The 25,017-nt window shown below is 35.7% G+C and overlaps 5 protein-coding genes and 1 pseudogene across 8 annotated transcripts; 2 read left to right on the top strand and 4 right to left on the bottom strand.

The window, feature by feature from the left end:
* Positions 1 to 135: 135 nt before the first annotated feature.
* On the bottom strand, positions 136 to 8,856 carry LOC114520344 (serine/threonine-protein kinase TAO1-like). Of its 3 annotated transcripts, XM_028540591.1 has the most exons (22): positions 8,753 to 8,856; positions 6,230 to 6,397; positions 5,919 to 6,092; positions 5,594 to 5,639; positions 5,462 to 5,520; positions 5,329 to 5,377; positions 5,211 to 5,252; positions 5,067 to 5,127; positions 4,701 to 4,752; positions 4,554 to 4,593; positions 4,324 to 4,417; positions 4,164 to 4,245; positions 3,804 to 3,983; positions 3,414 to 3,518; positions 2,942 to 3,127; positions 2,407 to 2,691; positions 2,078 to 2,206; positions 1,756 to 1,944; positions 1,379 to 1,618; positions 1,086 to 1,298; positions 835 to 1,017; positions 136 to 758 (listed from the first exon to the last, which is right to left on the bottom strand). In XM_028540591.1, exons 2-22 carry the CDS (start codon positions 6,356 to 6,358, stop codon positions 516 to 518), a joined length of 2,781 nt encoding a protein of 926 aa, XP_028396392.1. In that variant the 5' UTR covers positions 6,359 to 6,397; positions 8,753 to 8,856; the 3' UTR covers positions 136 to 515. The 3 variants fall into 3 exon arrangements, with proteins under 3 accessions (XP_028396392.1, XP_028396391.1, XP_028396393.1); XM_028540590.1 differs by lacking the exon at positions 8,753 to 8,856 and having other exon boundaries at positions 6,230 to 6,543; XM_028540592.1 differs by lacking the exons at positions 3,414 to 3,518; positions 8,753 to 8,856 and having other exon boundaries at positions 6,230 to 6,541.
* A 122-nt stretch (positions 8,857 to 8,978) lies between these two features.
* On the bottom strand, positions 8,979 to 14,116 carry LOC114520346. 2 transcript variants are annotated; one of them, XM_028540594.1, is made up of 14 exons: positions 13,991 to 14,113; positions 13,580 to 13,676; positions 13,080 to 13,223; positions 12,877 to 12,984; positions 12,656 to 12,790; positions 12,492 to 12,586; positions 12,333 to 12,402; positions 12,240 to 12,264; positions 10,578 to 12,052; positions 10,405 to 10,515; positions 10,091 to 10,162; positions 9,958 to 10,015; positions 9,657 to 9,765; positions 8,979 to 9,569 (listed from the first exon to the last, which is right to left on the bottom strand). In XM_028540594.1, exons 1-14 carry the CDS (start codon positions 14,011 to 14,013, stop codon positions 9,407 to 9,409), a joined length of 2,685 nt encoding a protein of 894 aa, XP_028396395.1. In that variant the 5' UTR covers positions 14,014 to 14,113; the 3' UTR covers positions 8,979 to 9,406. The 2 variants fall into 2 exon arrangements, with proteins under 2 accessions (XP_028396395.1, XP_028396394.1); XM_028540593.1 differs by having other exon boundaries at positions 12,492 to 12,790; positions 13,991 to 14,116.
* Positions 14,117 to 14,264: 148 nt separating this feature from the next.
* On the bottom strand, positions 14,265 to 17,249 carry LOC114520347 (golgin subfamily A member 4-like). Its single transcript, XM_028540596.1, has 5 exons — positions 17,181 to 17,249; positions 14,901 to 16,402; positions 14,575 to 14,718; positions 14,408 to 14,482; positions 14,265 to 14,342 (listed from the first exon to the last, which is right to left on the bottom strand). Exons 2-5 carry the CDS (start codon positions 16,385 to 16,387, stop codon positions 14,300 to 14,302), a joined length of 1,749 nt encoding a protein of 582 aa, XP_028396397.1. The 5' UTR covers positions 16,388 to 16,402; positions 17,181 to 17,249; the 3' UTR covers positions 14,265 to 14,299.
* A 92-nt stretch (positions 17,250 to 17,341) lies between these two features.
* LOC114520695 lies at positions 17,342 to 20,579 on the top strand (annotated as a pseudogene).
* A 269-nt stretch (positions 20,580 to 20,848) lies between these two features.
* LOC114520694 (E3 ubiquitin-protein ligase RNF34-like) lies at positions 20,849 to 21,861 on the top strand. The gene is made up of 2 exons (XM_028541016.1): positions 20,849 to 20,905; positions 21,160 to 21,861. Exons 1-2 carry the CDS (start codon positions 20,849 to 20,851, stop codon positions 21,859 to 21,861), a joined length of 759 nt encoding a protein of 252 aa, XP_028396817.1.
* A 1,474-nt stretch (positions 21,862 to 23,335) lies between these two features.
* Positions 23,336 to 24,887, bottom strand: LOC114520692 (N-lysine methyltransferase KMT5A-like). The gene is made up of 6 exons (XM_028541015.1): positions 24,750 to 24,887; positions 24,557 to 24,609; positions 23,829 to 24,346; positions 23,649 to 23,745; positions 23,491 to 23,550; positions 23,336 to 23,380 (listed from the first exon to the last, which is right to left on the bottom strand). The coding sequence occupies exons 1-6, from the start codon at positions 24,766 to 24,768 to the stop codon at positions 23,336 to 23,338; spliced, it is 792 nt and encodes a 263-aa protein (XP_028396816.1). The 5' UTR covers positions 24,769 to 24,887.
* Between the last annotated feature and the right edge of the window lie 130 nt (positions 24,888 to 25,017).

Raw genomic sequence — 25,017 nt, 5'->3', positions numbered from 1 at the left:
ATCCCCCGTTGCTAGACTTAAGAGGTACTTACAAAACTGTCTCTATAGTCTATATTGTCTCATTGATCGGCATCAACCTATTAGTGGAAATATTTCCTGCAAAACAATCATCACACATATTGAAAGACCACAACATAATTTTAAACTTTCTATTTAAAAAGGTCTCTGAGTAAAAATACAACTCATAGTTATGGATATATATATATATAATAATATATATATTAGTAATTATCTTATAGTTAAGAAAAAATAGCACTTCTATAGTTGAGAAATGATGATTTTTACATTAAAGATCTTTTACTTTAGAGGAAAGAGCCTGGACATGAACCTAAGTGACCATGCCATTATCTTTGTAATGTGGATTTTTGTTATAATTTGTTCACCAGTAAAATACAAAGATCCAAAGAGCATCTTTTGATTATTGTGTTATTCTTTATCGAATTTTCCTAGCTGACTCATTGATAATTCCAACTATATACAACACGATCCAATAATTGCATCTACATCAAGTACAATCACCTCGCTGTAGCTCCGGGGGGTGATGACGCTGTAGACTTACGGCCATTGATGGAGGCAGCAGTCCCATTGTTCGTCTCTTGTGTGTTGGCGGACCGCTGATTTGAAGAGCGATGTTTCCACGGGCCTGACATACCATCTTCAACAACATCAAATTCTTCAAGTTCTCTCACGTGGCGATTATTCAGCTCTCGTTCCCGTTCCTTTCGCAGGTTCCGTAAATTTTTAGTTTCTTCATCCATCTAAAGATCATGAAATCAACTTTAGAGGCTGCTAAAGAGATTCATCGTAGGAATAGAAAACCTAGCTCATACCTACCTTTTGTTCAAGAACAGCTCTCCTAACTGAGACCCTGTCCTGTAGTTCTCGTAACTCTCTTTCGTGTTGACGCATCAATTGTTCCGCTTGTTTTGCTTGATAAGCGCTCAGTAAATCTTGCTCTTTTTGAAGTTTTGATCGTAGACTTTCCTGTTCTTTCAACTGTTCTTCATCAAGTCTTAACTGAAGAACATATATTATATTATTTTCATTGAAAATGGTTGAAAGCAAAGATGAGCAAGGTAACTTACTGACTGACGTTGCAACATGTCGTAAATGCTCTGATCATATTGTAATTTAAGATCTGCCATTTTACGATTTCTATCCTCCTTGAAAGATTCAATTAATTCTTTGTGGTTCTCCTTCGGCGCTGTTTGCAGAACTTGTTTCTGATATGCTTTGTATTGTCGATATTGGATCTTCACTGTGTCATGAAACTGTTTCTTGATTTTTAGTTCTTGCGCCTGAATGAAATAATAAACCGAAATTAAAATCCAGAAATCCAGAATATCAACACACGATCGTCTTCGACGCCATTGCAAACCTTTAGAGTCTTTGGCTGTTGTTTCTGTTCCATTAAATGCCGTCGTTTCAGATCCAACTCTGCCCGTTTGTTGTATTCCATTTGATTGCTCCATTCTGTTGACTGCTGAGTTTTCTGATGGTCCAGTCTCATCTTCTGAATCATATCCAAATGTCTAAATTCCATCTCCTGGGTACATTCATGATGACGAACTAACATCGAGTGAGCTTGATCCTTCTGACTTCCTAGTTTATCCATTTCCTGAAAAAGAAAATTTGTAATCACTTAAACTCTAATCTAATCCAACTCAACTCTAATCTAATCCAACTCTTATCTAATCCTTGTCCTAATCCCCTAAACTCTAAACCATTTGCATCATTAAGTGTATTCTCACCAACCTCGCGAAGTAATTTTCCCTCAAGTTCGTGTCGATGTAAAATTTGCTGTCGCCGAAACTTCCTGATTTCTGACTCCAGGAAATCTTTATGTTCCTTGAGTTTTGTCTGCGTAAAATGTTGTTGATCTGCGGCAACTTTGCCTTTCTCATCCCGATATTTAGACATGTCTAGTTTGCCTTCACGTACTTCCTGAAATTATTCATCAAAGAAATAAATTCAAGTCCTTCACCTTGGTGTAAGCAAGCCTCTATCACATGGTGGTTGAATATACAGAAGATGAAAGCTTGAAGGATAATGCATGGTAATCATACAGTGTTCTTACCTTTTTCAATCTTGTTTTATTATTCTTGTAAGCTGTCTTCTGTCTTGTCGTGCAAACCTTCATCTCGTTATCCTGCTGTTCTTTGATCTGTTTCGTTAGTTTTCTTTCATCCGTTGAGAACTGACGAAGCTTCAAAAGAAACAAATATTCAGCAGGAGGTACATGTGCATCATATAACTCTGGACAAGCAATTCATATTCTTTCACCACGACCATTTTATCGCAGGATTTCTATCCGTAGGAAAATCCTACTAGGGTCAACTATCAAGTTATCAACACAAGTCCCACGCTTACCCTAGAGTACGTACAAACATTGATTACTTAACAAACCTTTTGATCAAAATCAGTTTTGTGTTTGCCCTTCAGTTTCTCCATTTCTCTTTCAAATTGATGAACTTGTTGTTCGTATTCACGATCAAGTTGCTTTTTATGTTCGTTCATTTCATTTTTCAGTTTATTTTCTAGTTGTAAAAGTTGTTTCTGATGCTGCTGACGCATTTGTTTATAAACATTCATCTGTTCTCTGAAGTCATCGTTTGACTGGTGTTGTTCCCTCTGTCTGAGAATAGCGTTGATTGGTCGTATTGTCGCAAATCTTTCATCTTCTTCTCCATCCTAAACAAGAAAACATGTTCAAGCATTCCGCATGATGATGAATGATGATGATGGATGCTGTTGTGATCATGTATTACGGAAAAATATGAATCAATGTGATGTATTGAATGAAGATGTTTCTGGTTAAAGGTCCAAACAAAACACAACCAGCCTTCCACACCCAAGAAAAACAAAATCATAAAAAAATTTAACTGCCTTTTGTATTGATCTACCTGAGACAGATTCATTCAAGACTTTTACATACTTTTACCTTTTTCGGGGTAAAGAGACTAATGACATCATCGTCTTTGCCTTGATCATGATTCTTTTCTGTTGCTTTGTCAGTCTTGGCCTCAGCTGTAGCACCAGGTAAGCTCTCAGTGCTGCTGTTGTGGTTACTAGATATCGAACTGTTATGACTTTGAACACTCGCTGTCTTCCTGTTCGTCACTTCAACCTATGAATGAAGGAGAAAAGGTCATCAATGTCCCCCAGTATCACTAACATTCCCCAGCATCATCAACGTCCCCCAGTGTCTTGAACGTCCCCCAATAACGTAAACATATATTGATGTCAAATGCCACAAATGACTGAATCTTTAGCTTATAAGTTAATAATTATATTTTAGACAAACAACGAGCGACATAATTTAGCAATAATGAAACTATTTAAAACCAATTAAACTACTTGTATTTCTTATTATTGTTTAATAGATATTCCTTAATATTTAAGTAAATAAGCACCTCTGAATGTTCAGAATCGCCGTTATATTTAGTTGTTTTATCAGATTTAATACTCGTATCATCATTTAGTTGTACCGAGGACATTGTGCTGGAGAAAGATGACATCTAGATAAGGTAATATTAAATATTTCATTTGTTATCTCTGGTGCAATGATCACCTTTTTAATACAGATGACGATAAGAAGGTTGATTTAAGGGAAGATCATTTCATAATACGGATTTTTCACAGAGATATAGCGTTTAATAGCTGAAGTTAAGTTCTTTTAAAGACAAACTAAACCATTTAACGATATTCTTCTTTTAAAGATGGAACCAGAGATAAGATGCATGACAATAAAACTACCAAAACGTATGGTGATGAAATAATGAAACATGAAGTATCTAAGGTACCTGTGAACTGGCGTCATCATCAAAAGAACTGGAAGCCTCAAGACCTGAATTTCCTTCATTCATAAATATTTTTTTCACTCTTTTATAATTCATATTATCTAAAGCACGGACTTGGCTCTTCGTTCTTTGAACCAGTTCTTTTAAAATATTTTTTTGTTGGCTTCTATTCAAGAACTCGTGCTAAAACAATTAAAAATCATTACTCAGTCCTGAATTCACACAGCACAAACCTTTACCACTGACCGCCGTGGAGGAATCATGAAGAATCCTGGATTATTCAAGGTTGCTTCAATGTGCATTCCTCTAAGGATTTATCACTCTGTAACTCTGTCTTTATGATTAGAATATCTTTTTACTTACAGACGCAAGTTCCTGGCTGTTTGGCCTGTCAGGAACATTTTTTTCCAGACATTTACTGATAAACTCTTTGAAACTCCCAGACCTGGTAGGTAGAAGACGACAAAATACCATCAGCTGGGTGTCACGATGGCAGAGCACTACGGGAACAGTTTTTACTTACCAACCGTCCGTCGTGAGGGCCGGAGGATCATTCTGAGCGATGTGATATAGCGCACTCATTGCATTCATATTGAATAACGGAGGTTTACGTTCGGCTACGAATGATAGCAAAATGATGTCATCAAATGCATTAACTTTAACAGATTAGCCAATCACAAGTCCTTTGGGATAAGATGAACCAATGAAATGAAATATCTCAGACAAATCAACCAATCATGAGTTAGGACTTACCTAATTCAATACACGTAATTCCCAACGACCAAATATCAACCTAAATGGTCACAATAAAAATATTTTACCACATGCAGATGTCCGAATTATAGTAGACAGAGAGCTAGAGAGCATTGTTTTAACACACAGTTCTAAATGATATCCTACCTTTCCATCATACTGGCCTTCATCCATGGCCAGAATGACTTCAGGAGCCATCCTAAAGTAATTGAAATAAAATGTTATGTGGGCAAACATATCATCCAAACTTTAGCCAGTGCAGGCAGGCAGTCAGGATATCAAAAAGTAAAACAAATAAGAACTAATTTCCCATGATCGCCACATTTACATCACTTCTGTATCCTCTACAGGCTAATGAGGTTATGCTTTTAGGTGTGTGCCCCCCTCTCCTCCATACCACATCCCCATTGAATCTACCCCTGCAATGACCCCTGTCCTATAGTTCACTGCCCCTGCCTTATCCCCATTGTTTAGGCACAGGAATAGTGGATCCTAGGAAGGGATATCACATACCAGTATGGTGTTCCAACAAAAGAGTTTGCAGGCGAAATAATGGATGCTGAGCCAAAATCAGCTGCAAAATACAATTGAAAACATTTAATTTTGGAAATATCATTAATTTTATAGCTTTATATTATAAAAAAGAATGTTTCTAACCTAACTTTACAACACCATCTTCTGTGAGTAGAACATTACCAGCTAAGAAAAGATGAATGAGATGTAATATTCTGCGGCGATCACAACTTCACAGTGAATAATAAAAATATCGACTTACCTTTGACGTCACGATGAATTTTATCATTGGAATGTAAATATGATAATCCCTAGTAAGAAAAGTAATCATTCAAATCAGAACTTCATGAAAAGTCTTAACATAGGACGTGTATTTTATAAGAAACTTCACATACATTCAGAGCTCCCTTGCAAACAGCTGCAATCTCATTCTCTGCAAGAGGTTTCTTGTGGACTGTTGTGAGAGGAAAAAATATTCATTTATTTTGTCATCTAATGAAGTTGCGAAGAAAATGAAGAGAAATTACCTTCCAAAACATCGGAACAGGACCCAACACAATACTCCATGACAAGCTGTAAAAATGGATGAAATTACTTTGACATGGTACATAAAAATATTCATGGTGAAAAAGCATGCTTTGCTGGTCATGGGTATGGCTACGCATCAGAGTAACCAAGTGGTGCAGTGGCTGCTGAAGTGGTACAGTGCCCCCCACCTAATTATATATTGACCAATATGATGAATCCAGGTTTCAATTTGTTAGCTTGCAATGCACCCAGATGTGTCCTAATTTAGTAATTTACAATGTCTAATACTACAGGAGTGATACTGGCAGTTAATAAGTAACTTACCCATGCTGTGTGCTCTTTAAGATAACAGCTTTTGTAACTGATTGTATTCTCATGTTTACATTGCTTCAAAAACTTCACTTCTCTAACAATATCTGCCCACTTTTCTGCACTTTGTTTGCCACAGAATGACATCTTTTTGATGGCCACCACCTCCCCGGTCTTGACATGTTTTGCCTGTGAAAATAAAACAATTTTATGTGAGTTTACTCTGATGACTGATGTGTTAAGATCCATTAGCTTCATCATTTATTACTGACATTAATTTCTAGTTTGGTTACATATGGGATGGGACTAAATCACATCAAACTCACATAATAAACAGCTCCAAAACTTCCATGTCCAATTTCTTTCAAGTCTTTAAATTGTTTCTCAGGATCATGGTCGGTGAATAACCCAGCGCAATCAGGATTCTTATGAAATCCAACTTTACCAGAGGGCATAGCCACATCAGGCTGACACTGCCAGGAAGCTACTACAAACTGTAATTTTTTCATCACATTATTAATTATCAACCCAAGTATACCTAATAGCAGTGACTCAAATGGGCTACTGTTGGATAAATGCCTCTCTGACTGCTTTGTAATGTAACAGAACTAGTAAAAACAGACAACTGGAGTATATATATATATATACTGATCTATATATATATACTTGATGTCATTGTTGCTGTTTTGAAATTTATCTTTTCGTTTCACTAAACTCTTGCAGTGTAAATATTTTATGTACCTAGCCTCACATATTAAGAGAAGTATCAATACAGAAAATGAATGCTTGATGATAAAATGGTGTCTAAATCAAGAGTATATTTCCTTAGAATATTTTCTTGAAAAATGATGTTCAGTTTTGACTATATTTGATATGTGCACAATCCCTGACAAAACACAGACAAAGACAATGAGACATTGAACAGTGATTTGTCACGTAGGACACAAATTTTGTAAAATGGTTCACTAAACTTACAATCCAAAAACAACATAACCAACAGGAAGTTTCATTTGCTTATATCATTTTATTATATTGAAAAGAAACAAGGAAATTATATTGAAAAGAGTAAGAAAAAAACACTAAGTAGCCACTTAAAATGCATGGATGATCACACACTGGTATTGTGTATATTAATTGTAATTATTATGAAAATTCTTAACAAGCTAAAATATGACAAGAATTTAAATTGCCATAGTTTACTATGCAATTGTAGGATTAACAAAATGCTTCAGAGGAACTTGAGTAAAATATAAGAGGAACTTGTGAAAAGGTGTTAAAATAAAAATGAGAGATAAATAAGTGTCTTGACTTTTTATATTGAGATAACTTCCTTAAAAAGCACAAGTTAATTTTTATATCTAACATAGATCTATGATGATAACAATAAGATAGCAGGTACATTCCATTTTATATAGATGATTCACTTCAAAATGCGAGTTTGTCTGTTTTGTGTATAAACTAAGGAGAAATTTAAAATTAGAAACACTCAAAGGATTAGATGGCTAAAGTATTTCTAAATTCTTACAGTGTTTCATAGACACAAATTTACAATAAGGAATTTTAGACAGAATGGGCAAACTCTAACATTATATAACTACACAGCACCAAGTCTATTAAAGGTAAGCCATTCTCTTTGAAGAATTTAAATGTTTCCAGAATATCCTTAGGCTTATGAATATTGACTCAAATTACTAGTAAATATTAGCCAGACACCTTTTAAATATAGCTTTTTAATGCAAGACAAATTTGTGAAACATATCAGAACTAAAATAATCATTACTCATATTTAGAAGGGCTTATTTGGCTAAATAATACCAGACCTAAATTACACTGCAATATAAAAAATGTTTCTGGGAAATTATACAACATTTTGAAATATTTATAAGGAATTATTGTATGATCAAAGATTGTGAATCTCATAGGTACTTTGTATATTTCTCAATGACAATTAATGATGGATGGTAAAATGATGCACCTTAGATATATACAGGCCAACATCCCACATTTTAATAGACATATCAAGTTAATAATTTATCTTATAACCCAGACCAATTATTATCTCATAACTGAACAATAAACAATGTCTGTAAAAGCTGTCTTTGGACAAAAACAACGTGACTATGCGATTGCAGATGTCAAAAAACTAGCATGAACAAATTTTCTTTGTAAAATTTTCAAATCATTATTGATAAGTAAATACGATGATGAACTGTTAAAACACAGTTTTGGGAGATGAAGTACACACAATATATTATGAACAGTAATTATCTGTTAACATAGAGAGAGAGAGAGAGTCACAGAGGTCAGGCCACGAAGGAAAACATGTTTTAAGCTTAAAAGATTATAAAATATACATTTGAAACACACTACAATAGCTGGTTCTAAAAAACAGGTCGCTTTGTTCGTCTAAAACATCATGAACGGTCATAGAGAATTCTACTTTCACTTGCTTCTAGCTGTCTTTTTAATTAACTAAATCTTTAAGTAAAAACTGAAGTATTTACGCTTTAAACTAGGGTAATATTAACCACGCAACAGACCTCTACGAAGCTTGAAATGACTACATAAATATGTCAATAAAAATTTACTTCCTTTGAGAAACTTTATACAGTTAAAAGGGAATTTTAAGAGTAAAAATCGCCAGAAATTCGCACTTAAAGTTATTTGAATGTTTAGTTTCATCTCAGTTACTAAACAACTCGTCTTTGAGTGCGAATTTCGAAGCGAATTTGTGATAAAACAAGGTTGTGTATTCCCAAAATATGGCACTTCAGGAATACGGCTGTTTATTCTCTCTCAGTAGGCTGATGGCGCTTTAAATACAATTCAAACAAACCGTTCTCACTTACCTTTCTTGTTACCGTGAGCAAAGCTTGGAGACATTAACCGAAGCGAGTATTTTCAACATACAATTCATTCAAAATATTATATTTTCAATGTCAATATTTTTTCCGAATTTAGAAAACGAAGCTGGGCTGGTCGCTCGACCCAGGCTCCTCTCTTGTCTTAGCGCAGAGATCGCTGACATCATGTGACGCAGTATCAAGGTTCGTAACCTTACAATGCATCATCAATGTAGATCTAAAACTATTATACTAATCTTACAATCTCAGTATTATGGAAAGCCCTAGTAATCTGGTAAATCCTAGTAATCAAGTAAATCCATGTAATCAAGTTATTTTTGTGACCTCGCGGACCAGGATTCGCAGCCATTCCTTTGATTACCAGGATTTACTTGATTAATTGGATTAACTTGATTACCTGGATTCCAGGCTAAACATAACAAACTTTAGATCAACACTCACAGTTATCAGGGAAAGAAAAAACCCTACAAAATACACAATCTTTTCTTATATTTAGGAATTTTACTTTATCATTTATGAAACTGATAATATACATTAAATATCACACTTTTACCAGCGCGGAACGTAATTATTACCCATAAGAAATTGACCGCCATTTTTTAAAGCGGTGATCTGTGTCCCGATAAATCTCCTCATCTACTAAACAAACGGCAAACCATCCTTCACAATATATTCTCTCATTTTTTCAGCCAAATATCCAGTAATATTCGGTGCCCAATTTGACGAAGAGTTATTTACAGATTCTTGAAAATAGGTTTCTCGTGAAAGTGTTCGCTCACCGTAAATGCCACAAAGGAAATTCCTGAAAATGGATAATTATGATTCAGATTGGATTGTTCTAAAACATTTGTCGAAAGGTCTTTCACAAAGCAGAGTAACGTTCTCTTACCTCAAAGTAACGTCTCCCAGCTGCGGAGCATTCTTGAAATGGTTGTGCAAAGTTTTAGCTGCTTCGCAAAACACATGATCTGGTGCAAAGACGGGCTCTCGTAGATTACCTAAAAACAAAAATTATCAAATATGAATGTAAATGACTTTACTCAAGTGTCTATATCTTAACCCGGTCACTTTGTAGAACATCAGCCGTGATAGAAACCTCATCTGTTGATAAACGTCTTTGTTAAACGACGCCGGAGGGAAAATTTCCAACATTGAATTTAGGTCGTGTATTTCAACAAAAATTACAATACCTGACATGGTTTTCTCAAAATTATCGTAAATTAATAAATTGAACGGCACTTGGGCATCCTGATGAGAGCAAAACACAAAAGTTAGCGAATTTTGATGGAAGATGAAACTGAGGATTTGCAAACATTTACCAACCTGATAAATATGTTTTGCCGAATTCTTCATCAAAATGTCGAGTTCACCGAGCTGTGATAGAGATGAACTCCACTAAACACGTATTAAGGAATATCAGTTAACTTTATATCGCATTTGCCTGGATTTATCAGGTAATATACGAGGAAATGCAAAGCAAACTTTACACAATGGATAATTCTAACAGCTCTAAACTAATCTTCCCACTAATTATCGTCATTTATCAACCTTGTGTTACTCTATCGATTCGAATTTGTTCTTTCTGGAGATCTTGTATTGGTAGAATCTTATGGAGTGAAACACTCTTTCACACTCACCAAAGATTTCACGGTGTCTTCATTCTGATAAAGGTCACATTTTGCGAGAAGAATTAGAACTATTTCTGAATGTGCTTGAACAAACAGATTAGCGTGAATCAATCCATCAACCTTTAAAAAAGATTCAAAATTAATGTGTTTGACGCGAGAGATAATGATGGAGTGTGTCTTACCTCACAACACTGTCCATGACATTCATTCTGCTGACACTTGTTGCTATATTCTTCATCTTGCCTTTTATCAACACCCTGACACTCAATGTCCCTATTCATCCCAAGTTTACAAACATGTACCAGACCCTCCTCGTCTTCATCAAGAAGAGCGTCTATATCCTCATTGTTCATCCACTGTCCTTCGCAAAGCTCCTCCTCTGTATCATACATCCCATCCAATCCATCAAGAGGTTCCTCTGTATCCAATATTTCATCTGGCGTTCTATAACTATCTTCGGATGATGATAACTGATATGGTTCCTCAAGCGTCAAAGCATTTAATCTTTGATTAGTAACCTCGCGAGGCATACAGTCTGTTGATTGTTTGTTTATAACACCATCTTGCTCTTCACTTAAAACATGGTTCTTCAATGAAGAATCAACATTGTTGGACAATTTCCTCCGTTCCATGAGGTCGTTTTCTTTTCCAGTATTGCAAGCTTTGCTCAACTGATCATATTTCATACGTTCTGCTTCCTCATCCTCTGAAACAGTTGAATTAACATCATCTGCGTTAGCATGCGCTTTACCAAAACATTCCCTTCCCTCTTCTCCCGCAGTAACATGGTCCGAGTCATACGAGGTATTATCCTCATCTTTCTGCTCGTTTTGGGGTAAATTAACAATATCATAATCGCGATTAATCAACTCATTATTCGACGAATGTTTCGTTGGTTCCTTGTCAGCATATTCCAGGTCATTTTGCTCTCCCCTGATATCGTGTTTGCCCTCCAAGTGACTTGCAATCTTATCTGTTTCTTCTGTTTCACAACATCCGCTAAAATTCCGACTTTTCTCTTGATATTTCACGTAAGAGAAACTAGCAGACGGTTGATCAAGATTTGTTGCAGCGCTGCTGTGAAAATCACTCCCTGTAACCTCGATACCACTTTCAGCTTCCACAACAGAATTCTGAGAAAGCTGAGGTTGGCTAGAATCAGCAGAGTTCCTAGAACACTCTTCTATTGCCTCTTCTATATTGTTACAATTCCTATCTTCTGTGGAAGGTATCAACGCATTTTCTTGACTCCTCTTGTTTTCCTTGCATTCAGAAACACTTTCATCACCAAACGAACTCCCTTCTTCCAATTCTCCATCAGTTTCTTCAATACACTTGCAACATCTAAAACCTTTCAATAATAAATCTTCCAACATCGCTTTACAAAGCTTTGAACTGGAATTATCTGATGAATGCAGCGGATCTTTCTCACTCTGGGTTAACTCAACTTTAGGTTGAGGTGTGGTTGAACCAACTTTCCTGATATGCATTCTGGGAGTTCTACTCCTCGGTGTTTTGTTTTCACTGCAGCAACAACAAAATGGTTCTTCAGATGGAGATTGATAAGGAGAGTTTTCATTGTTTACCAGAATTTCTGTCAAGTCATTTCTTGTCAAATACACATTGAACAGCCGAACACCAAATGGTAGTTGGTAACCTGGGTATACAAAATTAGAGAACAATTCCAACCCATTTTAGATGTTATATTGACAGAGTTGAGTGACTGGGTTTACAAATTCTATTTCAAAAAATCTATCTACTAGCAAGAAATCAAATCAATATAATCAATCATAATCAATAAACGATCATTGTTCTTTAAAAAATAGTTTGGATGAAATACCCACCTGTTTCAATTGGCATCGCTGGATGCTGAAAAAACAAATAAAAATAAATGAGTTGAAATTATTCAGAGCAAGAATAACCATTTGTCAACTTACATGTTCCTGATTTGGTTTTAGTAATAAGAGACATCTTGTTATTGGGTCTGTTAAATGACTGCACAGAATACTAAAATATATATTGGTTAGAAATTTAAATACAGGAAATTACAAAGTTAATCTGTGGCAATTACAAAAAAGTCACATCAGATCACATACAATCTATTATAAAGTATCGCTCCAGCAATAATCTGTGGTCGACGCTGACAAGATTCCAAGATGTGTGATGCTTTTAAAAAGTAAAAATTCAAATCCTGGAAAGAAGATATTGAGATAGTTTTATACCATGAATTCATAAAAAAACTTTTTTCACATTTCCTTACGTTCTTCAAAGGTAGGTATGAAATAGGATTGAATACTGAAGGAAGATTGTCACCATAATTGCGGATAAATGCTAAATATTGTTCCCAAATCACATGAATTTCTGGGATGAATTTTTCCCTGTCATTGTCACATTCCTAGGCAGCAAAGATAAGCAAAATTAAGACACACACCAAGACAAATCATTGAGGCACACTATCAATATTGAAGCAGTAATATTTACCAATTCCACTTGGTTAATAGATCCATGATAGAATGCAAAGAGGAAATATAATCTATCAACCGTGGCTAGTAAAGCTGAATCTGGTTCAAATGAATTCCCTGCCAATGCCTAGAAAAATGTGATACAATTTTTCATACTTGATTATTCTGTACCTGGATTTGTAATTAATTTTGATCAATTGATACAATAAATATAATTCTTACTAATGAATATTTTCCAACATGTTTGACTGCAATTTTTTCATTGTCGAACCGAAATAACGCTGGGCATGAACCGAACACTGAATCAGTGAACTGAACGAGACCCATTAGCTGACCACATAATCTACACTGGTTGTCTATTGGCATCTAAAACACAAAAGACAATTGTATTGGGGTATGATCACACAATGAAGTTCACGGCAATGCCCAGTTATAATCAATGTTTTTCCCTAGGGTGCTGAACCTAGTTTCTTTGTAAAAACCTGATATAATTATGGTGGATCAATCTGGCATCAGTCTATTACAGAGATTGAAACAAGTCTGGGAAGTGCAAGGGGGGGTAGCGGGGGCAAATACCTATAGGCCTGGAGTGCTCCGAATGGAGCCAAGCAAGAGGTAGTCTAGGTTATCGTTGCTGCTAATCATTCTGTATTCAAATGAATTGGGGCTGAACTGAGTTAACCATGCCCAAGGCTGGCTCTTGTGAAAAAAATATAACATACAGAATGTGGATAAAAATAAATGATCGCATCCTCCAGGAGGTCCTCTTCTTTCTGCAGGAAATGACGATCATAGACAAAGAAAATTGATCCTTCGAATCTACCAAAAAATAGGAAATATAGGTCATCGGATACTTGATATAAATGCAAGCTAGGTAGGGTGAATTCTGATCCAAGGCTGGTTTGGTACACAGATGAGCCAACAAGCATTGAAAGAGAGAATCCTCTGCACACGGCAAGGATATGAAGCTTTGATACTAACACTCGATTTTAAAGGTAGATTGGTAAATTGTATATAGTTTTATATATACGTGTATTCACATACTTCAAATATTATGATATAAATAGTAAATACGACTAAATTTGATTTAAAAGATAAGCATTAAACAAAAAAAACCCGAAAGGTATAATCACCTATTTTGCAGCATTGCCTCCATGTTTTCAACGGTACATATTTATCTCTGACAAAATCTTTGAAATGTCATTTTTATTGCAAAAAAAAACACAAAAATATCGAACTTTCATTTAAAGACTCACATGACTTACCAGCCGGGAACGTCATGTAATATCAATAATTGTAGCCACATGTAACATGTTACTAATCATGATCCATAATATTCATAGGTATCGTTTTTAACTTATATTTTAATTTTATGTTTTATTTATATCATTGTACAATATTGCAAAAAATGGACACCTCCTCCTCTCCCTGTTTCAATGGTTTTAACAGAATTCATGTTCACTTTTAAGTTCAGTTTCATATTTTCTAAAAGAGAAGAAATATATCAGTGTCTTGGCGTTGAAAGCAGGGAAAAATACAAAGATTTTCACCTCCACGTTTTCCGTAGTGAATCAAGATTTTCTTTGTTTTTGAAAATATCTTCTTGCAAACTACTTAATTCTGATCTGTGAGAAAATTTAACACTTTAGAAATACGCCGTGACAAGTTTGCCTTTTCTGAAAAGGTAAACATAACATTCATTGATTTGAACACATACTTCAGCTCCTTAAGCATTTTGAAATGAGGAAAGTTTTTTCTGTCTTCACTCAGCACCTCTCCGTGTTTATCAAGATTTCTCTCACAGAATGATTTATTTTCTGTCGTTGCTTTTCCAAGGGAAATAATGAGCTCTTGGATGGTTCTAAATCAACGAAAACGAACGCGTTGCTTCGATGCTTAGAAAAAGAAGATGTTGAGTTATCTTAAAGGCAAGGCAAGGTAATTAAAGCAGTTTAATTGTTTAAACTATAGCTTGAAATGGGTCCTAAATGTCTCGCCTTAACACGAAATGTTAGATTTTCAACGACAAATGCATACGTGTACCTTTCGTTTTGAAACGACTTGCTTTTCCATTTTTCTGATTCGTTCTGAAATCTTACTTCGCTTTCTCTCAAACACTCGACATGTTTCTTTTGTTCATTAATTTGCTGAAATAATACAGACTTTGCTTTGCGTTCTGACGCTAGTTCCCCCTGCAGTTTGCTCAATTCATCTTGCATTGGAGATGAACATTCTTCAGTTTGCAATCCAACATGAATGAGAGAGCTTGAAGCATGGTTCACACCATCAACGTCTTCCAAACCTTCCTTATTCTCCGTTTCAAGTTCATCAATTTGCTTCGTCAAACTCTCGTTATCCAAGCTCACGCAATTCACTTCTATTATTAGCTTGTTTACCAAACAGTTCGTGTCTTGAATCTCTTTTGATAAGCTCTGAATTACTTCATCCTTTTCACCTAAACATTTTTCTAATTCCTTGTTTCGTTCATCTAACCGTCCTACTCTTCCATTCAACTCTTGGTTAATAGTCCTCGTTTTTTTGACGTCTTCCAACAATTCATTAATCTTTTCATCGCTGCTTGAAACCTGGTTCCCCAACGATGCAATAATTTTTGAATTCTTTTTAACTCTTTTTTCTTTTTCTCTTGCTTCTTTGTGTTTCAAATTTTCGATATTTTTCAAGGCAAAGTTAAGCTCTTTATTCCTAGCTTGCAGTTCATCATTCTTTCTGCTAAGTTCATCAATCTCTATTTGTTTCTCCTTCAAGATACATCGCCAGTTTGTTTCGCCGTTTACGGTTGTTATTTGCAAGGCTCTCAACTGTTTCATGATTGCATCTCTTTCTTCTTTATGCTTCCTTCGTGTCTTATTCAGTGTTCGACGAAGCTTTGTAACTTCATTAGGACTGCTTTCAAAATATTGTTGCTCGTCATCAAACTCCCTTTCTTGAAATCCAAAATCAGAGATGTTGAATTCTGCGTTTTTCAGTGGGAAATCAGCATCATCTATTCCATCTTCGTCTTTGAATTCTTGTTCGCCAGAACTTTGCTTAGCCAAATCATGAACAAGATCTTCATCGAATTGTGTTTTTCCATCAAATCCATGATTTTTACTTCCTTCGTTGTTGTCATTCTCAAAAGAACGTAAATAGTTAGCATATAAGTCCGCATCTCGTTGTTTTAAAAACAACTCTTTTTCACATATCTCCTGTCTCATTTTTATCACTTCATCTTCAAGAGAAGACTTATTCTCCCGAAACACCGCATGATCAATACATGAACCGGCATCACACGAACTGCTATTTTGCAATATCAAGCTGAGAGAACAAACTTGCGTCTCTGCTTCTTTGAGGCGCCTGCGGTTCATGAATAACTCAGCCAATGTTTCGGAGGCACTGGATTGACTGGATTCAGGATTTGGTTCGTTCGTAGCCAATATTTCTTCAAGAGACGAATCAAGTGAATCATCATCTGTGGTAGACCGATAATGGTTGCTTGTACTATCGACGTGACATGGTATGCTGTTACTCATATTAATAGCTAAAAACTGAAGAAATGTGGAATATTTTAAAATGAAAATTAAAGCCCAGCAAATGACTTTCAGACAAGACCTAAAAAAATGTAGAATTTACCGTCTCTTAAAAAATTGTGTATATATAAAACCCATCCTTGTAAATAAGTTGAATTGCTCTGAAGATGTTGTGAACAATTTGTTATGTCTCGTGTGAAAGTCATTTGCTGTGCTTTAATTTTCATTTTTAAATTTTTGAAATGAGTGTAAGCGAGATGCGTTTTTATTGTTCCCCCTGCAGTTTCAAATTACTGGTGCTACGATTCAATATTTCATATCTTTGACCCAAAGGACGACTCATATCCTAACAAAGGATAGAAGATAAACGATCGTTTGGCTTTGTTGCATATCTGCGAGATCTGATTCACCGAGTGTCTTAAGTTGAATGTAATCAGATTTTCTTGGCCTTGCATGACGGTCGATAACTGAATTGACTCTCATATAAACACACGTTTGCACGAGCTTTATACTTGCCGTGTGACTGTGACTGTCTGTCCTCCCTCCTCAAACAAATATTTATATTAAAAGTAATAGAAATTATATTTAAATGTACACATTCTTCATGAAACACGCTCAGTTGATCATAGATTATTGATACAAGCTGAATATGTCAAAAGATGAGCAACAAATAATTGTACAAATAATCAAACATGGCAACTCAGAGTTTTGAGGATCTTTTAATACATTCACAATTTTATTCATGGAAGAGAACCTGGTGCGGTGGTTTGGTACTGAAAATGTAGATTTTGCTCACCTTTTAAAGCAGGAATATTTCTGAACATTACGCTTGGTCTACGGGTAGCAATCATGGTGTTAGATTTCTATCGTAGAGCTAAAACATTCCATGCAGCTAATCAAAATTACGAAATAATGTCAGCACTCAGTTATGTAACGAGTAAATCTGTGGCCCATCAATCAGTCCTGCAAAATCAGCACAAGATCAATACAAGCTTGAGGATATTTGTTTTACAAATTATTACCAAATCTTGATCAGCTTCAAGTACTGAAACACGCCAGGTACTTTTTAAATAACAAAATTTTAAATGCGCGAAGACTTTCAGCGCGCGCGCAAACTATTTATCACATACTGCGTTCAAGCGGGATTAAATTACGTTCAATGCCGTAATGCTTGCTTCAAGAATCACAACCCTGAATATATGTATTTCTATCACAATTTTACAATTAGAAAACTTACATTATCTCATAGGCTATGAGGGCAGGTGGATAGCAATATATTTTTTTATACATAGAACAATGGTTTGGGGAATTTTACGAAAACAAATCCTTCTACCAGTTATGACAATCACAGTCTTGCTCGTGATAATTTTGATATCTGTCGTCCTCATTCTTACACTTTCGGAAAGCAAAGAATTGAAAGAAACGGACAAGAAGTACTACAAGAATGGTGCTGTAGCAGCTGATGTAGGAAAATGTTCCGATATCGGAGTAAAAATCCTCAAACAAAATGGTTCAGCCGTTGACTCTGCCATTGCAACTTTATTTTGTCAAGGCGTTACAAACGTACATTCTTCCGGAATTGGAGGAGGATTATTCATGGTGGTGTATGTCAAAAAATCTAGAAGAGCATGGTTTTACAACGGTCGTGAGAAGGCACCATCCAATGCTAGCCGAGATATGTTTGTGAATAACACATTAGCTGCTAAACAAGGTATTGAAAAATCATGACATGATACAGATATGTCTTGACTGGCCCAACCTCGTTCCCGGGGCCTTTTACCTTGATTCTGGGCTGGGAAAAGGCCCTGGGAACGAGGTTGTTGAGTGGTCTCGGGCATGAGATTAATTAAAGAACTGTTTGGTTCTGGTTTTCTACCTCTGTGTAGGTGCTTTGGCAGTTGGTGTTCCCGGAGAGGTTAGTGCGATGCACAAAGCCTGGAAAGAACACGGTAAACTACCTTGGAAAGATTTGGTTCAGCCTGCTATAGATTTGTGCAAGAATGGATTTCCCCTCTCCAAAGCCTTATATGGACGAATGGTGACAAAAAAGGATATTTTATATAATGACACAGGGTTTAGGTAAAGACGTGCTTTTGAATAATTTTAAATCTTCAAATTTTATATGTTTCTGATTCATCGCTACTGTAACAACCTGCGCTAAAAATCCATACATTTCAGGAAACTGCTTTTAGAAAAGACGGTACAATGTTAACGACGAACGATCTGATCAATCCTGAATTGGAACTTAAGATCAGTTCGCTGAAGATCCAATGAGCTTTTATGGCAGATTCAATAGCAAGAATTGTAAGTGACATTCAGGGTAGGGATAATCACACTGTGATGACTTGAAGGAATTACGAGGCTCACAGAACGCATTGAGGGTTAATCTGGACAAAAATCACACGATATGACATCTCAACCGCCATCAAGTGGACCGGTATTTGCAATGATACTGCAGATATTAAAAGGTAAAAACATCTTCAAGCGAAATCAATCGTGCAGATTGAATATACCAGGAGTTTTTTGCTAAAGATAATCAAGATAATCTTTGAATATCTAACTAAGAACCAAGTTGTTGGAATCAGTTGGCAACCAAGACCTTAGCATAACAGCTCTGAAGATGAAACCACAGAACTGGAATGTTAAAATAATGTTTTAAGAATGCTACTGGATCAGGCAGCACATCCTCCAAGGAGAACTCCCGATGGGATTTATATTTTAATTCATAAATTGTTTTTGATTATATTCTTTCAGGATTTCAATTTTCCAGCGAGGACATGATGGCGATGAAAGTTTGATCCGCAGCTATCATCGTATTGTCGAGGCTTTCAAATTTTCCTACGCTTATCGTGCTCTGTTGGGGGACCCTGATCATGAAGATGGAGTAAAAGAGGTATGTAAGGAACGGAGAGGTATGTAAGTAAAATATATCCTCAAGTGTACGAGATAGTTCCATCAAAGTAGCATTCATATTATATTCTAGACTGTAAACAACATGACAAATGCATCGTTCACGGAAGATCTTCGTAAAAAGATTGATGACAATAAGATTCACAATGTCTCGTATTACGGCGGCTTTTATTCAGACTGGAATGATGACGGAACAACTCATCTCTCAGTGTTGTCCAAAAATGGGGACGCTGTGGCTTTGACATCCACAATAAATACCAGGTAAGATCAGGGGCGTGGCTACCAGGGGGTGTGGGAAGGTGCAACATACCGCCACGCCCTGGATAAGGTCAAGAGTCAACAGAAATAGCCCCGGGCTTTCTAATTTTTGCAACACGAACAAAGAAAAGAAGTTGATTGACTCTATCTGAACGTATCTGGTGAACGTACCTTCATGAAGTTGAAACCTTATTTCCTTCTCTTTAGTTTTGGCTCTAAATCAGGTCACCAACTTTAGGAATCATTTATAACAACGAAATGGACGATTTCTCCACACCTGGTTTGGTCAACGTATTTGGAGTCGAACCTTCGCCAAGGAACTTCATCAAAGCAGGCAAACGAATGATGTCAAGTATGAGTCCTAGTGTGACTGTTGATGATTTAGGAAACGCTAGATTTATCTTAGGAGCGTCAGGAGGAACAAGAATTACAACCGGACAGCACTGGTGAGTAGGGAGCAAATTGCAGTTAATCTCCGAGTTTTGAGCTGCAGAAATTGAGCAGTGAGATTTCAAAACGAGAGAGCAATTAGGAAGCATATGTGATTCATATGACTAGATGACATGAGGGGGAGTCAGATATTTTAAAGGCAACGAAACTTACGAAAGGTGAATCGAAAATTCGAATCACTGAAGAATAACTGCTCTGCGTTAATTTTTCAGGTTTTTCTTAATCATTTATGGTTTGGATTAGATCTTGAGGAATCTGTGGAACGTCCAAGATTACATCATCAATTGGTACCCACTTATATTCGTCTTGAAAAAACAAAGAGATACAGAATGAAACAAACAATTCTGAATGGCTTGAAGAAACTAGGACATAAATACAAATTTCTAATTAACAGCAGCACTGTGCAGGCCATCTCGATTGACAGACAAGGAAGAATTTATGCCGTTTCTGATTCACGTAAATTTGGCAGAGCGACTGGTTATTAATATCACCTGATCGTATAAAAATATAGATGAAAATAGTTTGTTTTAAATGATACAACTTTGTGATTGAGATGAAGAATTTTTTAGTAATAAAATACGACAAATTTTAAAGCAGTATTTTATTAGGTTGGTGCTTGAAAATTGAAACATAGATATTGTCATATTGACACTGACCTATATATGTGACTATATGCACCAGGGCGATAATGACGAAACGCCGGTAGAATAACATTTTGTAGTTTAATTATTACAAGCTTGGGTTGCCAAATTATAACAAGGATTCTTTATATTTTACTTCATTTGTGAATCATCTGGCTTTAACTGTTTATTTTTCTGATAAGATATATTGTATTAAGCAACGAGAATGAGTGGTGCTTTTTGTGTTGGTTGTTCAATGCATTTTACTCTTTTCAAGCGAAAGGTAAGTACATACAAAAATTTGGTTGTGGTTTAATAGATTGAAAGGTTTTAGAATCATCTTACTTTATCTAGAATGATGCAGCGAAATTTCGTGTATATTACGTTTAAGTATAGAGTACTGAAAATATTGATTCAGCCGAAAATAGTGTCAAAAGTTTATTTCAGTACGTTTTAGATTATAATATGACATGTTCACGGAAATGTAATTCTTCCCTGCGATTTTTCAATCGTAAATATTTTTTGTTTTGTTTTTAGAATCGCTGTATAAGATGCAGACTTCAGTATTGTTCGCCATGCTTTAAAAAGGGGGAGAATCTTCCTCGTAGGAACATTAAGCAATGTCTTAAATGCCACGCTTTGTCTTCACAACCGTTTATAAGGTCCGAACTCATGCTGTTGTCAGTGAAAGAACTAAAAGCATTCTTGGAACAGAGAAATGTCTCTTCAGCTGGTTGCACAGAGAAACAGGATTTAGTTGATGTCATGATTAATCATCAAGCAAGACAACAAGTAGAACTAGAAACACCTAATGAACCCTCAGTTAATGAACCCTCAGTTAATGAACCCTCAGTTACCGAACATGGTACAAATGAACCTAATGCAACTCGTTTTAATCAACCTCCAATTAATTCACAAACATCCTCATCCAGTCAGCAACAAGCTCGCACACAATCGCATAATTCATCTCAGGGTTTAAACGATTTCTTCAGCGGAATTCACATTAATCCTGAAATTCATCGTTTCGTTGAATCAGTGTTTCAATTTGACGAGAGTGGAGCAATGGGTTTGCGACCACCAAGCCAACACGAGATACACAATAGAAATGAAACTAGTCATGATATTCCAATCTATCAACAATATACACCCAATGAAAACTTCACTCCTTCCTGTGTTAACCCAAATCCAGTAAGTACATCTTATACATTTCAAGTTGTAAAATATGAAAATTGTACATGAAACCAGGCATATTTTACCATGAAAATTCACATGAAAATCATCAAAATATTTCCAGGTGGGAGCCGATCCAAAATATCATTAGAGAGCTTCAATGATGGAAGTGATATCAGAAAGTTATCTGCAAAAGAACTGAAAGTTCTTTTAGATGACAATTATGTGGATTATAAAGGCTGCGTTGAGAAAGAAGAACTAGTTCAACGTGTGACGATGCTTTGGGAATCGAAGAAAATGCAGCAAAATGGTGAGTGGAACACAACTTCATTTGGTAAAAGCAATACCAGTGATGAATACGGATGACCTGTAAGAGTTTGGATATCAATGTATCATTGTATTTTCCTTTTTCTTCAGCCACCCCAAGTTCAAGTGAGAACCTGGGAACACCAGGAGGAGAAAATGAAGTGTGTAAGATATGCATGGATCATGTGATTGACTGCGTATTTCTGGAATGTGGCCACCTTTTGACTTGTGTTGATTGCGGGAGAAAACTCAGAGAATGCCCAATGTGTAGGCAAAATATTGTGAGAATTGTTAGGGTATTTAAGAGTTAGATTCTAGTGCACAATTTGCATTCAGTTTTTCAATATTCGCTGAAAATTCATTCATATTATGAATGCTGATCAAATTTTTTTGTTTTATTGTTCATAATGAATAAAATTTCTAAGTTGGTTGATTTGCGGCGGAAAGATATCTAGAAACAATATGTTCTCACACCATACATTTCAAGTTTTAGTGACATTTCCATGTTAGCTCCAAAGTAGTGAAAACACAGTAGAAACACAAATTTTTATTAAACTTTTCTGAACAAACTTCAATACTATATACAACAAACTTCAATATTATATTACTTCAAACTCTTGCTCACATTTAGATGAATTCTGTGATCACTTGTTTCTTTTGTCAACAAAACTATCATCAATGAGCACTACATGAAGTCAATTGAGCTTGTAGAAACAAGATGAGGGGAACAAGATGAAGAAACAGTTACTCATCTTTCACTTATCTTTAAAGACCATTGTGTTTAGGATTTCAACTCTCAAGCCATGGATGTGATTGTATGATATCTCGATTTCTCTCACCATAGTCATACAACAATTCTTCCCCAGCCTTGATACGACGCATTGTCACAAAAATAAGATGTGGTAGATTATCAATGTCGTGAATTTTAGTTTTACAATTTCCTTTTCTGCTGTGGTTTATTAATCGGCCCAATGTTCCATCTTCTGCTGTAGCATCAATACTGCAAAATATCGGAAATAAAAGTAATCATCAAATGTGTCACTATTCCTACAAATCCCAAGTGAGGAAAGAAACCATTGTTGACTCAATCCTCACCAATATTTTATTGTTGAACTCTAAGTAATACATATAACAACCAATATTTTTATCTTCATTGTAACTTGTCTCTCTCTTCTTTGCCTCATCGTAAGTTATCAACTCTCCCGAGTATTCACATACAAACTCATTTCTTTCAAAATCATGGGTTGCAAACACTCCTCTCCTTTCCTTTTGTTGTTCGCACCTAGGTTTAAAAAGAATAAATTATGATTATTTACATTTTAAAAACACATGAAAGATGGTAATATGCAGTTTCAACAATGAAAACATAGTCAGTAAAACATGGACCTTTACCTCTAAGCCTTCAAACTTTTTTGATAAAATTATCTTTGTTATTCTTTCCTGCTCATCTTTCTTAAAACCAAAGTGAATGGACGGTTATATTTTACATTCAAGATATATATTTTATGTGTTCTAAACAGTAACTAGACCAGAAACCCCTCATCTCTTACCTCTTGTTGAGACTTTGTCTTTCTGGTGCTTTTCCGCAATGGGAAAATACTTGTGATCCTTGTTTGTTTCTTATCCACTTTCTCCTTTTTTTTGGATCTAAATTTGTGTTATCAAAGTGAAACATTTTCTGAAATGAACTTCTCTACTAATTTTGCTTCAGAGAATAAGGTGACCATTACCTAGTCTTTCGTCCTTTTTTCTTGTGAACAGGAGGATGCTCTGGGCTTGACAAAAGTTCAACAAATTCTTTTGTTGTTGACAAACTTGTTTGAACCATTGATTTTTTACCACTGCCAATGGTGCGATCAGGAGTACTGACAACATCCTGGTGTTTTGACATGTCAGGGCTACAGGGAATGCTCCGAGCCTCGTCTTGAGCAAGATCACTTGAAGAACCCTTGCCTTGTTTTTTTTCAAGGGAATCTCGTTTTTCTTCATGCAAAGTTTGCTTATTTTCCTCCAATGTAGCCTGCTTTTGAGTCGAACCTTGTCTGGTTGTGGGTTTACTTCCAACAACTGGACTACCTTTGCTAGGGCTTTTAATGTTTTTCATTTTTCCTTTTTTATTAGATTTACTTGTTTTTGATTTTGTTTTCTCACTCTGTTCGTTTATCTTTACTTGCTTACGAGGACTTTTAAGAAATTTAGCGATGGCAGATAATTTACTTGGAGGGGATGCCATACTTGTTGATGGAGACTATATAAGGATAAATAAAAAACATGCTACCCAATATCCTTGGAATTCACAGCAGCAATTGGCTCTTTCCCATAGCTATTAAACCCGTTCGACTCTACTAAATATTACAAGGTTTCTCAAATAAAGCTATTTCCCCGCATTTTTTGATGAACAAACATGGATATGACTCATATGAGTGACATTTGTAGTTTTGTATATTAGTATGTTAACCTTTCCTGCACACTTCCCAGTGGTTTCTGAGTTTTTGTCTTCCTTTCCAGACTCTAAATTATATAAATAATATATGAATCAAGGTATAAGGAACAATGAAATACTTTATTCAGGTACATGTAGTTTACAAAAATCTATTTGAGCTTTACAAGTCTGTGTATACGTCAAAATATTTCACATTTTTTAACCTTACCTCTTACTTTTGAACTCATAATTTAAGATTTTTACTCTGTACCAAAATCGCAATCGTTTTGAAACAGAACCAGTGCTTTAGTTACAATTTTTACAATCCAAATACAAGCTTTGCTTGTTCGTGAAGCATTTCACAACATCCAATATGGCAGAATTTATATTTTATATCTGCCGCTGCAAAATGAAGCACTCTGATTGGTCGAAAGATGAAGTAAGGGGCGTTCCCAGATAAGGTTACAAGTCCAGAAAACCATTGCGCTCAGTAGTTA

This window comes from Dendronephthya gigantea, unplaced genomic scaffold (assembly GCF_004324835.1).
Source record: "Dendronephthya gigantea isolate DGI-Jeju-01 unplaced genomic scaffold, DenGig_1.0 000016F, whole genome shotgun sequence".
Classification (NCBI taxonomy): domain Eukaryota; kingdom Metazoa; phylum Cnidaria; class Anthozoa; order Malacalcyonacea; family Nephtheidae; genus Dendronephthya; species Dendronephthya gigantea.
Note: the sequence above shows the minus strand (reverse complement) of the source record. Positions and strands in the feature narration are given on the sequence as shown.